The 15647-nt window shown below is 35.3% G+C and overlaps 2 protein-coding genes across 4 annotated transcripts in view; one reads left to right on the top strand and one right to left on the bottom strand.

Moving 5' to 3' along the window:
* The first annotated feature begins 1971 nt into the window (after nt 1-1971).
* Nucleotides 1972-9568, top strand: LOC121726319. Of its 2 annotated transcripts, none has more exons than XM_042113636.1 (4): nt 1972-2160; nt 6873-7059; nt 7649-7731; nt 9109-9568. In XM_042113636.1, the coding sequence occupies exons 1-4, from the start codon at nt 2005-2007 to the stop codon at nt 9448-9450; spliced, it is 768 nt and encodes a 255-aa protein (XP_041969570.1). In that variant the 5' UTR covers nt 1972-2004; the 3' UTR covers nt 9451-9568. The 2 variants fall into 2 exon arrangements, with proteins under 2 accessions (XP_041969570.1, XP_041969576.1); XM_042113642.1 differs by lacking the exon at nt 1972-2160 and adding an exon at nt 5258-5311.
* Nucleotides 9569-11166: 1598 nt separating this feature from the next.
* The window catches only part of LOC121727943 (CCAAT/enhancer-binding protein), a 28677-nt gene continuing 24196 nt past the window's right edge, over nt 11167-15647 (bottom strand). For both annotated transcript variants that reach the window (XM_042116019.1, XM_042116028.1), the window contains exon 3: nt 11167-13611. The gene's annotated coding sequence lies outside the window, so the exon portion shown is untranslated. The remainder of the gene's footprint in view (nt 13612-15647) is intronic.

Here is a 15647-nt window from a genome sequence, read left to right as displayed (position 1 = left end):
TTCATTTTATTAGCCAGCTTCTTCGATTCCTCTTCCTCCCTTCGGTTCGAGCCTCGAGTACCAAAAATTTGTACTAACGTCCCATAAACAAATGTATTGCAGCCCTGCGTCGTGCAAGTGCAGCGCGTATTTATATCGGCCTAATTTCTAAATTGGTATGCATTTGTGGGGCAGGCGGCAGCCCTGCGGGCTGCGGCCCTCGCTTCTGCCCATTTCGGCTTTAGCGGCTTTTTAATGTGATGGTAATATTATGATATCGGCCTGTTGCGTCGAGAGTCCAGACTCCAGATTACCTAAATCAAGTGTGTACTATGAAATCGTTCCTGTAAATCTTTTACCTGCTTATGTAAGTTATGACCGTAGTACTTTCTTTCTCAGAGGCGTAAAGATGCGATGGAATTGGCCTGCAAATTCTTTATCGACTTCAGACTTTTGAGTTCCTGGTATGCTCCCACCGTGGTGTTGGTAGTAGAAATCCTAATAAAAATAATTATCATGTTACATAATTTACAGAATCGTGCCAAAATGAGGGTTATATTAATTATTTTAGTTTAAGATGTGTCGTTAGAATAAATGTTTATTATCAAAACAAAAAAAAATCACACAAAACAACGTCGACGTTGACTTTTTTAGTTGAAAAAATAAACAACATATTTCTTGTTTGAGGATTGGAAATAGTAATTTAGGTCTGGATACCTAATCTAGGTTATCTTAGCGAATTTTCCATCGCTTGACGTAGAAACTAGAAGCCTACGATCGCGTGATCGCATCAGGAAAATATTAATTTTTCTATTGTTTGTCCGCATCCAATTCATTATGTTCACCATTAAAAGCAAGGCTCCATCGATTTCCTGCTAATATTTCCCGATTGCATCAGTTGATAAAATTCTGATGGTTCCCATGATCTTCCGGTGAAACTTATGGAGTCTTCCCCTACGGAGATGCCGTAATTTACCGTTTTTAGAGCCTTATTAACTCATAATTTGAAAGCTACAAAATTGCAATATTCAGGAAGCCCTAGGACATTTTTTTATCACTATCAAGCAAATTTTTTGTGAGTAGCATCATTTTGATAAGAAAAACAACATTTTTATTTGCGAAAAATCTTGAAAGTGGTACTAACAGAGATAGAAAGGATTTCATACTTTGATTTGATGGTCCTAAAATATGGAAAATTCTATATTCTGTTATCTGTAGGGCAATGTTACTCTTAAATTATATAACTATTAACCTACCAATATACAAAAAAATAGCTGGTTAGGGTTCCGTTTTAGGGTTCTGTCATCAACAAAACTTGTTTGGTTAGACTACGGTACTACGATACCCTAAAACGGAATCACGTTTGTTGTATGGAATTAAATAAAATATTTAATTTATTATGTTTTTAGTAAGTATTTGTTGTTATAGCGGCAACATAAATACATAATCTGTGGAAAATGAAAATTTCAACTCTCTAGCTATTACCGTTATCGAGTTACAGCCTGGAGACAGACAGACGGACAAACAGACATCGTAGTCTTAGTAATAGGGTCCCGTTTTTACCCTTTGGGTACGGAACCCTAATAAACGGACTTTCATAAAAAACGTAAAACATTGTGCAATGTTCATTAATATTGAACATGTCATATTTTGACATTTAGTACAGCATTAAAGAACACGTCATTAATTTTAAAACTATAAAATTGTGCAAATGATCAAGGTACTACAGGAAACATGTTATCCTACATGAATACGAAACCCTTATTTTATCGGTTTTATTAAAATTATCTCCTTTGACGAAAATGTGCAATTCTAATCATCGTGACGCCTCAATAAAATTCAGCGCAGAACGTAATTATGACGGCGCGGTTGTCAATACTGCGCAGTATTGACAACCGTCATGTACATTGTACAACTAGTTTGCGCCAGCTAATGGAGATTGCGCGAGGCGAGGGAGGGGGAGACCCCAGGCGAGCGCGGCACGGACGCCATTTGCTCGCCGGTCGCCGCGCGTCCACATCAAACATGATAGACGCCAGGCAATATCCAAAGCAGTTTTTGACGGAGTTTTTAGAGTTGTACAAATCTTTGCCATGTCTATGGAAAAAGAAGTGTAAAGATTACACTAATAAACCACTCAAAACGGCTTGTTACCAGAAAATGGCTGATAAATTGAAGGAGGTGAGTTATTTTATGTCTACCAATATTGCGTCACGTACGAGCCCGCACATACACGCCGCGCCATTTTGATTGTAGCGGTAAACTGTGCAGTTTAATCAATTTGAGATAGCTCATAGCATAGCAAGTTAGTGCGAGGGAGACAGCCAGCGCTGAAAGCGACACTTTAGTCATTGAGCAACCTAATACAGTTAAAACAATAATTGTACGTCTATTTATGTAAAAAATGAGTTTTTTTTTAATTTTGTTTATGACTTGCAAAGGTTTATCCTTTATCTTTCAATGTTGCGATATATTGTTCGATAGAATTTTGGTCGTAACTTGTATGCAACAGCACAATTCGCATGACGTGTGAGTATTATTATTAATGATGTGTGCGTTTGACCGAGCACGTTGTGAGCTTAGCAAAATGTTATTTACAAAGTCTGCGTATTCCGAACGACGTCATTATTGTAAGGCGGCCCCATAGATAATACAATATAAATAGAGGTGGCCCCTAGACGATCAATTTCATTTCCCATTACGAATCGCTCGATATTATTGACAGGTTGATAATATACATTGCCGCGCCTCAGTCTTATCCTACTAATATTAGGTATAAAGGCGAAAGTTTGCATGTGTGGATGTTTGGATGTATGTATGGATGTTTGTTATTCTTTCACGAAAAAACTACCGAATGGATTTTAATGAAACTTAAATTAATATTATGTATACTTAGCATAAACATCAGAATAACACATAGACTACAATTTTAACTGACTTTCAAAATGGAGGTGTTATTATCGTTTTTTTTTTGTTGAAAGATTACTCCGCCGTTTGTGAACCGATTTTTTTTAAATGTTCTTTTTGTGTATAGAGTATCATCCCGATTATGTTCACAAAAGTAGTAACCTGATAAAGGGATCCATAAGCAATCGAGGGAACTCCTCGAAAATGTGGAAACATTTGGTGACTATGATTTCGTAAGAATTACTCTAAGCATAATATTATGCTACCAACAAGTAAGATTTTGCACCAAGTTACATCTACTACCTATTATTAGGCACTCCTGACTCTTTATAGACACAAGTTTGGGAGTTTCGGCATTGTTTTGAGACCGGAAAGCATAATTATTAATTATTATGTTATTACATTCATCATCATCATCATTACTACCATAAACCGATATACCATGCAACGTCCCATTATGATCCTATTTAATAATATTGGTACTTTTAGATCGGGACTCGAGTTTGTCAAGCGATTTAAAAAAATATAGATACTTATACGTTGTTGTTTTAAAGTATGTTATTTGAAGTTGGTGCTACAGTTTCCAAGGTGGCAATCTGACCATGAGATCAATGAGGTATGTAGGTAACTTCTCAAAGTGCATAATATGAAAACTCATGGTGATTTTAGTTTTAGAAGAAGTACCTTATGTATAATTAAGGTAAGATTTTGCGCTAAGGTATATCATGGTCCCCACAGATATAGATCAAGATAGATACCGCATGTGTATGCACTATGCACTTCGCGTGCCATATCGCGTTCCCAAACGACGAGCAATTGCTCGTCTTTCGAAAGTCTGTTCTTTAGTCTGCTAGCGGAATTGAACGTCAATCGGAATTTTAAAAATGCCTAAATGCCTAATTGTGCCGTATTGAGCTGTAGAAATTCGAATAAAAACGTTGGCCTAGATAATGGACACGTTTATTATCATCGGTACGTCACAGTGTGTTCCTCACAAGTGGTAGGTAGTAGGTACGGTAGTTTTCATACAAATAGAGGGACATGCGGTATCTATCTTGATTCTTGATCTATGTCTGTGATGGTCCCGAAGGTGCTAAGAGAACTCCTGACTTCTTATAGATATACCAGTTTGGAGGTCGCGGGAACCGAAAGTGCATTTATGTAAATCACATTCATCATCATCATTACTACTATTACACCATGCATCACCACAGCATGATCCTTTTATTGGTACTTTTGTTCGTTTTTTATTATATTTCACTTAAAATCGAGCCCTGCTGAGCCCTTTTTTTTCGCAGATATCGCGGATATATATAAGAATCATTTATTCAATTTAATGTAACAAAAACACCACTTTTATAAAATACACAGAAGAATAACAAATAATAATAAAAAAACTTAGAAGTAAAAGAAACAAAACATATTGTGTTGTGAAAAAAATAATATGTAGTAAGTACAAAAATGTCAGTGCATTGCCACGAAAAAAAGAAAAGGTAATCACTCACTCAGGTTTTGACAGCGACAGATGCCGCTGTCCCTGGTCTTCCACGACCGTATGGCCCATGTCCCCGTATAAGTTATATACAAAATCTAGGATGCTTTACGCGCATAATATGAATATAATATTATTGTGCACGTGTAACACTTAAATATCTATATACATATTATAATAATTATTGATGACGTGTTTGTCATCAATACTTATATAATTATTATTATTGTACTTAATCGTTACGTCATACGTATCTCTAAGCAGGCCTCGCTTATTTAAAGCTCGCGATTAGAGAATATTGATACCAACTCAATAACCAACCCTAAACACATTGTTCAATTATTTATGAGCAGCATTGTGTTGGGGACGGACCTCTAATGCCGGCTCTTGATATAGGCGAACGCGTTGGCCAACGCGTCTGCAGACGCGTTGGCCCAATGTGTAGAACGGGCGTTCGCGCGTTGGCCGTAGGTATTTAGACGTTGGCCGACGCATCTGCGAGCTTGCCGCGCGGGTCGGAAATGTCGGCAAAAGATCAAAAGACATTTGTCGCAAGCTTCGCGCTCCATCCACACATAGGCCGCGCGATCAGTTTGCCCGGAGTTATAATTATGATAATTATTATAATATGTAATAATTTTTGTATGTAATAATTTAATAAATAATAAGTAGGTAATAAAATAATTACTTATATTATTTTAATATTATAAAATATTATGTAAAAGTGAGTTTATTTCTTTGTTTGTTACGTTTTCTCGCCTTTTATTTATTTATTTCCAGAATACTCTTTAAAAACTTTTTCTTGTCCACATTTACAAAGTAATTATAAGCTGTGAATAAATAAACAGCTGCAGCTGTTAGCGACTAAACATCTACACTAATAGACGACTCAAAACGGCTTGCTACGATAAAATGGTAGACAAATTGAAGGAGGTGAGTTATTTTATATCTACTGATGTTTTGTCACATACGGTATTTCCGCTGGCCGCTACACGTCATGTCGATCGTTTTTAGGGTTCCGTAGCCAAATGGCAAAAAATGGAAAATAGAAATCCTTAGGGTGTTTGTGCACTACACGGAATTATACCGTCCGGCGTGGCGCGGCGTCCCGATTTCTTACGTTTTGATATGGAAAATGTGAAATAACTTTCCGTGTAGTGCACAAACGCCCTATAAGATTCACCATGTCCGCCTGTCAGCTGTCTGTCTGTTTCTCTTTGTATTTCCACATTATACACTACACACACACATGTACATTGTACACTACAAACCTAGGGTGAGTTCCACTAACCGCTCAAAATACTGAAAATTTCTGCCGTTCCATGGTGATCGCGGCAAAAATGTAAATCATGAAGTCGTTATTTTTGCTCATGAAAAGCCAAGAATGACCCATCTTAAAAGTTCGAAAATTAATTAATAATTAAAAAAAAGTAATTAATAAAACCGCCATCTTTACATATTATGCAAAATAGGCGGTTCTTTTGAATAAAATTGTATGAATCTATATTTTAATACGCGAGCGAAAAACTTTGGATCACTTTTAACGATAAATGTGGAAAAGTAGGTGCATGAAATTGCTGACACTAACTGAATTGTAACTTTGTAACCAATTTTTCAAACCTCGCCGTTTAAGTTTACATAACGCTAGAAACGCTCCATAATCATTGCACTTGAGCTTGTATCATTGACGCTCACATGCAAGTGCAACGAGAAAAGACACGGTCGTGAGCGTTATCGTTGTGGGCGCTTGGTGGAACGCGCCCTAGTACTACATCGCATAAACTTCAGAACTTGGAACGTTCGAAATTCGAATGAAGCGACTACAAAGCAATTCCGATCTGGTGGACGCGCACCTTAAGAGTCCGGGTGCCATCGCAATTCACATACGTCATAACAAACGTAATACCAAGATCATTTTCCATACAAGAATATTTACCAAATATTTTGCAGTAAATCATTGTACAGGTACCTAGGTAATTACTATCTCAAGCTGAATAATAATAACTCAAATATGGTAAATATTCTCGTAAATATGGGAAATGCTCTTAGTATTACGTTTGTATGAGAATTGCGATGGCACCCGGACTCTTACGGGTTAACATTGAACATTGCCGCGCCTTTTAGTCTCATTATAAAATAAATTGTACAATAAAATATTGATCAATGTTATTGTACAGGCGGGCTGCCTAAGATAATATTGTATGCAAACGTTATCAATACTTACTTAGCAGTTTATTGTGCCTGCTTAGCTGCCCTTCTTATGGTAACCTTTACTTTAACTATAATAAAATGTGAAATGAACTGTCAAATCCCTAGTTAAAGTCAATAATGGACGCCATATTTGACGATAACCTTAACCTTAACTATAACAACGCCTCCGGTGCAACCCACCCTTAATTATTAATCATTACGTCATACGTGTCTGCGAGCAGGCCAACACAATAATAGTAATTATGATATTTTAGTACTTAATTATAATTATTTCATCCCCTAGTACGATCCGAATGCAACAAGAGAGACCGTTAGAAGAAAAATAAATACACTTCGTACTAACCGTCGCAAGGAAATGAACAAAATTAAAAACTCCATCGAATCTGGCGGTGGAGTTCACCAGCCAAACCTATGGTACTATCATTTACTAGACTTTCTTGATGACGACGAGCCCGATGATTCTACATCAGGTAATATTTTATTAATTTATTTTTGTATAGAAGCAAACATGTATAGAAGCAAATATTGTATAGAAGCAAGCATTGTATAGAAGCAAATCATCGAAGAAATTGATTCATATTCCGCCTTCTACCTATCAATTATTAATAATATATTATATTAAATTAAAAGAATCCCAAGAAAATACATTTCTTTGTACCTACATGGCTGTATCTTACTATTCTTATGATAGTGAAGAAGATACGCTGCATATTTATTTGCAAATACACTAAAAAAAAAGCCGCCTTCATACCCATACGGATGCTCGGATCGGCAATTTGTATGGATATGACTTATGAGGACGGATTTTTTTTAGTTCCCAGAATTGCTCTCATAGAAAAAGTTGTTCATTTTGACGGGCTCATTTTGATGGTTTTAAAGATAACGGTGTTTACCCTAACATCTTGTATTTTGAATTTAAACACTGTGATGTATCAATATCATTTATGTTGACAAGGGTCAATCCAGCGGGGAAGCCAGCGCCTTTTCCCGTAATAAGGAGAATGTAACACCCCTTTATGAATTAATCTTCTAATAAAATCGTGTTATTTTTGTTTTTAGATCACTGTATTTCATTAGATCCGATAAGTTTACCTAAAACAAAAACTGAAGCGCTAGACGAGACGAACAGACTGAGTTCTGAGGTAAGTTAATGTTATTAAAATATAAGTTATTATTTTTTCAACATGCTTTTATTAGCTTCACTAATTACTCTAAAGTTATGTAAGTGTGTGTAAGAAAGTCTTGGAATCTTAATTGGACCTAATTTCCGGTCTTCGATTAGGATGTGCATACGCTCTGAGTTTTGATGACAATACAATATGACTAGCTGCCAAGAAACGTCATTACAAATCCAATATGGCGGCCCCCCAAGATGACGGACAGGCTATTTGAAATGCACCCCCATGATATGGGTATCAAATCAAAGGGTTTGCTGTCAGGAATACGATAAAAATAGTCACGTGACTTAAATCCAATATGGCGGACTTCCAAGATGGCGGTTTGGCAAAAGCGTGTTTTTTTTAACTATTATTATTACTTACCTACACTTACTGCTGGTTGCTTTCTTTTACCACTTAGCACTGTGCAAGTGATATGTTAATTGCATAAAATGTGCTGAAGGCCTAAAGGGTGTGGGACCCAGAAAATAAGTTTGAGAACCCCTGTTCTAGCGTCTCATAATATGTGCCTCCGCTCCGGGCCGCTATTGCTAGTCCGTACGGGTGTCCCGGATAGCTGTGAAGCCAGCCTGGTCTGTGAATAGACAGATGATAATCTTATCATCTGTCTATTACGTCTAGGGTTGCCAGGTGAGTCACGAAAAAATACCGGACAACCCCAAATGCTTTTGTATGGTAGGTCGCAAAAATAGTTTTTTATATTATAATTGCGGTCATAAAATTGTGGTCACCATATGGTGACTAAGGAGCTTCTAAAAAATTAAAATCACCTAAAACTAGGTACCAGTAACATCTACTTTTCTCAAAATACCGGACATTGTTCTGTCCGATATGACCGTTTATTTTTTACCGGACAGGCCTCAAAAATACCGGACTGTACGCTTAAATACCGGACATCTGGCAACCCTAATTACGTCCCATTGACATTCAGGCATATGTACTATTCCTTAACGCCTCCGTGGTACATAGCGCGGCTCTTGACTCGGAGGTTGTGGGTTCGATTCCCGTGTTGGAAACAAGTTTGGCTAGGACAATGCAGGCTGATCACCTGATTGTCTGACAAGTAAGATGATCCATGCGTCGGATGGGCATGTAAAAAGTCGGTCCTGTGCCTGATCTCTCGCCGGTCGTGTCGGTCTGCCGTCCCACTGGGTTATGAGAGTAAAGGAATAGAGAGTGCTCTTGTGTACTGCGCACACACTTGGGCACTATAAAATTACTCCTGCGTAGCTGGCCTGATTTCAATGAAACCGGCCACCGTCACCGAAACCGGTGTGGGAGCTATTATATTCCTGCAGCTACATTTTGTTCACAGCCAATAATGTAGTATTTTTCTTTCAGGAATTCGAACCGTTTCAAGATAACGTGTCAGAAAGTAATTCGCACAGCTCGCAATATGTCATTGAAGTTCAAGATGTGGACTACGATTCTCCTGGAACATCATACCGTGCACCAGTCCACAAACGCCCCAGGTTACCTAAGAAAAAATTGACGCATTCTAACGTAGAAGAAGCAGAGGGCTATGAGGACCGATTTGATATTTTTGGAAAAAGTGTCGCCATGAAGATGCGTGGTTTGTCAAGTCAACAAAGACTTGTCGCAGAGAAAATCATTAACGATACCCTATTCAAGGCAGAGATGGGCATTCTAAGACTATCGGACGCAATGGATCTTAAACATTAATAAAATACTTTTAGTATTTTAACAAAGCAAGAAGCGGGATCATTAGAATGACATAACTGCTGTTCTTGTTATTTCTAACAGAATTTAACTTTAGTTTTCACTAGTTTTTAATAAAATACATACCTATTTGTGTAATCATTTATGTATATTATTACATTGTCAATCCCTGGGTGCTTTTTGGTGAGCTAAGTTTTCCAGAAGTGTGTACATAAAGAAAACGTACGGCGTTATTTGACTAAATATAAAGTTCAAATACGAGCATAAACAGCCAGTTTGAACTTTGGATACAGAATAGCAAGTGTTTACACGTGGGAGAGCCATACTTAGGCACGAATGGGCCCAACCGGAGAAATACCACGTTCTCACAGACAACCGGCGTGAAACAGCGTTTGCGCTGTGTTTCGCCGAGTGAGTGTCGAGTGAGTTTACCGGAGGCCCAATCCCCTACCCTATTCCCTTCCCTTCCCATTCCTACCCTCCCCTATTACCCTATTCCTTCTGAAAAGGCCGGCAACACACCTGCAGCTCTTCTGATGCTGCGAGTGTGCGACGGAAGTTGCTTTCCATCAGGTGACCCGCTACCTTATCACGTAAAAATAGCTATCAATTATCCACTAGCAATAATCGTGAGAGTGATTGCTGGGTGTCATGAATGTTACAAACAATAGTGATCGATTGCAATCGTATTGTTTTGGCTGAATACGTGATACGACATTGCGATTTTTGAGCAATTATCGCGCAATAATTGCTATCGCATTGCTCTCGCAAGATGGGGCCGTTTGCTCGTTTGCCCCCTTATTTCATAAAAAAGTGCTAAATTAATTATTTTCCTAAGCTAAGGTGATTAAGTTTCCTGTGTTCCAACTTCCAGCACATTACAATAATATAATATTTACTTACTTACTTAGTTACTTACTGTGACGCAGATACCCAAATTCTGTCTTGGCCTCTGACACAAGCAAACGCCATTTCTTCCGATCCTGTGTGATCTTGGAATATTTCAGCTCGCAACGCCATCAGGTCCTTTTCCACCCCATCCCTAGCTCCGGATTTATTATAGGCATGCCGCCCATAGGCCATGGCCTATCACCTATGGGTAGCAGCGTCCTAGGAAGGCGACATAATTCGTACATAGGGGCGGCAAAATGAAAGCGACCTATACTCCTAAAAAATATAAATACGGCCCTGCTCCCTCCAGCGTTGTCTATTGTATAACATTACATTCAACATAGAATGTTAATTGCATAAAAGTGAAGCAGACTTTCCAATTTTCATAGTTCTTGATGTATGGGTACATCAAGAACTATGAAAATGAAGTAAAAAAACTATAAACAAAAATTGGCCAAGTGCGAGTTGGACTCGCGCACGAAGGGTTCCGTACCATTATAGAGCAAAAATAGCTTAAAATGTGTTTTTTTTTACAGGAGCCCCCCTTCATCATTTATTTTATTTAAATTTTACTATTAATTATTAAATTATAAATTCAAATGAGTATTTTGCGAACATTTCAAAGGCCTACCTATTGCCATTATTAATATCGGGCAAAAAATAGCTAAATAATTACGTTTGTTGTAATACTGTATGGTAATATAATATTTCTTTATACCTAAAGATCAGATATAAAAAGAAAAAGTAAGTAAATTATAAAAAAATTACTTATTATTTTTATATCTGATTTTTTAAAGTTGTTGGTTCCAGGGTAATAAAACGAATCAGTATATTAAATAGGTATTTATTATATTAATTGCACCTACAACATTGATATAACGCGGTAAAAAACTAACGTTATTGTCAAATACCAGGCCGCCTTTTTCAGAAAAAGGATAAAGAACATAAACACGATAAATATATAAAACATAAAAAGGGCAACAAAGTCTTTGGTTCTGAAAAGAAACATCGAAAGAATAGCACCATTCGAAGACAAGAAAAATAACAATGATAAGTGTTGTGCATGCAGGTGTAACTAAAAACTTTTTTAAACTAATTCCAACGTTCAGAAGAAGCGCTTACTAATATAATTACGATTAATGGATTCAAGATACCTAACATTTTTTACTTTTTTTCAACAAATTCGGATAAAGCCCACAACAATGACTGAATGCGTTACGCGTTTCGGTGCACGTAGCTGTAATGTTTGGGAACATAAAATGTGAGCACTTCCGTTTGATACACTCCTGACCCAATTTGTTCCATTTAGTACTTTTTATTGATCTCGCTTGTTAGATTTACAACAAAAATTTTATTTCATATAAATTAATCGTAAAAAATTATGAATTAAGACATGCTTGCAAACATTTACAAATATCACTTCTATCAGCAACTTTTAAAAACATGTATTTAATTGAAATAAAGATGAATAAATAAATATGAAAAATGATGGTGATAAATAGTGATTTAAATAATGGGTAACATTAAATAATGAATGTTTGATGACGTAAAATTAATAATTATACAAAAAAAAAAACAATTGCTATGCACAACACTAAAGAAAAAAGTATCTAGGAATTACTGAAACTTTGTTTCGGTTGGCCACTGTTAAAATATTTTCCGCGATATCAGTTCTTACAACAACTAGAATTTACAGTAATATAAAAACACGATCAATAGACTTAATGTATATTTAAGTAATGAAATATAACAACTGTAGTTATGTATATAGAATATTATACATCATAATATTGGGACGGAGTAAAAACGTTTACAATAAACTATATAATATTATCAACGCCACAAAGCGATTGTTATTATCATTATTTATGTAATATATATTTTAAAAGTAGGTCTATTATAATTATTTCGTAGGATCCATATGGTAACTATATGTTTCGAGACCCGTTATATTGTCGACAACCCTAAGACTACGACTGAAATATATCACCTAGGGTTGTCGCTTCTAGTTTTCGCTTATTATAAAAACATTATAAAAATATTCATTCTAGCAGCCTTGAATCTGTTCTCGTTCCTAGTAAGTAAGTAGTATAAAATAATATTTTACTTTTAATATAAATTACCTCCTTGTACTTCCATCTAGCAGTGCCCATACGCAAGATCGTGTTTTTATCATCCATCGCTTAAAACTACGACATCGTGAATGCAACTAACGAAAAAAGGTACTTTTTTAGGAATAAACATTCTTAGAACTCAACAAAATAATTATTACTCTTAATATCCCATAGCTGATAATCCATTAGTCTTGTATACGAACTAACAATCCAAATATTTACAATTACATTAAATTGAGAAGTAAGAGATATAAAAGTATCTTAATCGTAATCAAATATTATCACTGCAGACCAATAGCTAAAGCTAGATCTTTTATATCTCTTAACGTAAGACTCGAAGATATTAATAGTGACGAACTTTGAATTTAAAGAGGCTGAAAGATGATAATCAAAAAAATTATTACATGAGCAAATATCTCGCCTCTTTAATTTCAAAATTAACTTTCAAAGTAGCATACACGAAAATAAGAGACATATCAATAAATGATCAAAAATTATATACAACCAATTTACACAATAATTACTATACAATAAACGCTAAACCTATATTTTACAAATTAATAAAAATGATACTAAGTCGAAATTAAATACCGTATGATAATGTTACAAAGCGATGCTGTACAATTTGTATGAAACGGTTTTGAACCAAGTGACAGCCCTAGCGATTTGATGGATGAAAACGAAAAATCTTATTTTATTGGCAGTGTTAAATTGAGCTAGAGCTTTAACAGCTTTTTAAAATCTCCATAAAACATAACAAAAAAGTAACAACCCAAAACATCACAAATAAAATTTTAGAAGCAAGTAACACAAACTCAAAATATGTAACAGAAGACATTTTACTCACTTACTACTACCTAAAAATGTACAAATTTATATTTAGATGTATAAAAATATGGATTTCCATTTTGCGCAAGTGTTAGAAATCGATTCTATTTTGGCCACTACAACTGAGATCACATACAGGCCAGAGAATAGTATTTTATTGTCTGAGTAGCGTTAAAGACATCACAAATGTAAAAAAGTATGAATTTTATCTTTGACAAAGTAGGTTACAACAGAGTATTATTTAGCTAACTATTATAACGTTGAAGAGGCGTCACTTTAAGTCTAATTCACGTATCACACGGAGTCTTTGCGAGGACCCTTCGAGCTCCATCTGAAACAAAAAAAAATATTTATAAAAAATATACATACAACATTCATAGTAAACAGTAATTAGGGATAGGGCTTACCACTTGTCTAACTTAAAATTACGCGCCCCTTCCTTGTATTCAAAGTACAAAATTTTATATCAACTAGTGAAGTGGTGGCCGGTGGGGCGCATCATTTCAAATTAGACAAGCTTTACCACTTTCATAAATACGAAGAACGATAGATATTATGATGATATTTAATCCTGGTTAAGTTAATCCAGCGGGCCGAAACAAACGGCCGATTAAAACAAATGTCAAAGACTAGATTTTGACCCCATCAGACGTCAAAACAATGTTGATAAACAATAATAAAATAGCTAAGCAGTAGACTCATCATTGAAGCATAATAATTTAAGTTGATTTGCATACTGCTGTGTTTTTACCTATAAATCTGAGTCAATTAAGATAACAATGTTATTATAGGACTCTATAAAAACGTCTTGTTTGCATGTTCTTAATTGAACTAATAATATGAATTACTTTTTTAAGCCTTGGTTCTAGCATCTACTATAATACTATACTATGTAGGCACAGGGAAATAGTATGTTACTACAGCATAAAGATTTAATTAAAAAAATTATGAATAAATGAACGAAGATTAAAAAAAAACACATGTGTAAAACATGACAATAAAACTTAAAAGACTTTCAAGAGCTACATAATATCTGCAGTTAAATAAAATATAAATAAAAAAAATCGACCTATATTTCCAACAAAGGCAAAGTCAATCGTAACCGCGGTCCGCGACCGATTTTTTGTCTTTTTTCCGGTTAAAAAAACAAAAGTGTGTCAGTATACTTGAGAGCCATTACATAAGGCGGAAACATGATGGCCGACTTTCACGAATTACATAAGCACTTGCATAACAGTCCCAGAGACCTAATGTCCTACTATCTTACGTCATATTTATTATATTTTTTGGCGTTTGAAGTTGAATGTTAGATGAAAGTGGAACGTGCGATCGGTCAGTGTTGCAATGTTGACTCTACATCTTTGCTCTTGACTCGTCTTAATGAATTTGTTCAATTTTACACGTGTTTGTATGCCGTGACATCATTTTTACCACTTTTTGTTTTATTTTTGTAAAGTATATCAGTTAGTGAATTATAATTTATAAGAGTTTGACAACCCTGACGAGAAAATTTTGTGTCGCTGAAGAACTACAAAAGGGATGTGGTTTACGAGTTTAATGATTTATTAATTAAAAAGTTTTAGCAATAACAAAAAACTGCATTATATAAAAAAATTACTTAGAGTTTATTATTATTTTCCTGTATCTCACATCAGTTGCATCAGACTATGCTGACTATCCATAGAAAGTGTGTATGACCTTTATATGACTCAAGTCTCAACCTATTACGTTCAGTAAACACTGAATCACGCAACGGATTTTTGATTGATCAAAATAAGATATCTTCAGTTTTCCTTAATACCTAGATATGCCGATGGGTATCTGTGAAAATAGCCAATTGACTACACAGTACACAGTTACAACATACACTACAGGTTTACCTAACTATATCTTTTGTAGAGCCTTGCCAACGAGCTTAATATACACGCATTAATTAGTTATGATCCAGTTTAACTAAAATATTTTGTATCTGATTTTGAGTGATAAGAGAGCAAATGTTACTTCCTTGGCTGAAGGGATTTTACAATCGTAAGATAACTTGCCAAAATAACTAATTTGCTACTTATTACACACATACATTTATTTTTCTGTAAAAAATCTTTTGAAATGTCTTTATTCTTCAAGTTAAAGTTACAAGATGAAAAAAATAAATTTATTTATTATTATGGAAACCTTTCTATTATTTAAGGGTTTTAATATTTTATCAATTTCCAATGATTTATTAATCCTGACAGCTGTATCAATCTATTACATATCTGGCTATACTCTCACATTTTATAGCGTCATAAAATTGCGTTAACTCTACTTACATTTGGAGCTCTACAAAACATTGTCCCAACGGGTTATGTCATAAAAAAATCACAGTTT

The sequence above is a fragment of the Aricia agestis genome, chromosome 1 (genome assembly GCF_905147365.1).
Source record: "Aricia agestis chromosome 1, ilAriAges1.1, whole genome shotgun sequence".
NCBI classification, from domain to species: Eukaryota; Metazoa; Arthropoda; class Insecta; order Lepidoptera; family Lycaenidae; genus Aricia; species Aricia agestis.
Note: the sequence above shows the minus strand (reverse complement) of the source record. Positions and strands in the feature narration are given on the sequence as shown.

Bases quoted from the DNA above. Each gene is read 5' to 3' on its own strand.
- LOC121726319 (XM_042113636.1), top strand. From the start codon at position 2,005: ATGATAGACGCCAGGCAATATCCAAAGCAGTTTTTGACGGAGTTTTTA. The intron at 2,161-6,872 runs GTGAGTTATTTT...TTCATCCCCTAG, and splicing joins TGGCTGATAAATTGAAGGAG to TACGATCCGAATGCAACAAG. The intron at 7,060-7,648 runs GTAATATTTTAT...TTTTGTTTTTAG, and splicing joins GCCCGATGATTCTACATCAG to ATCACTGTATTTCATTAGAT.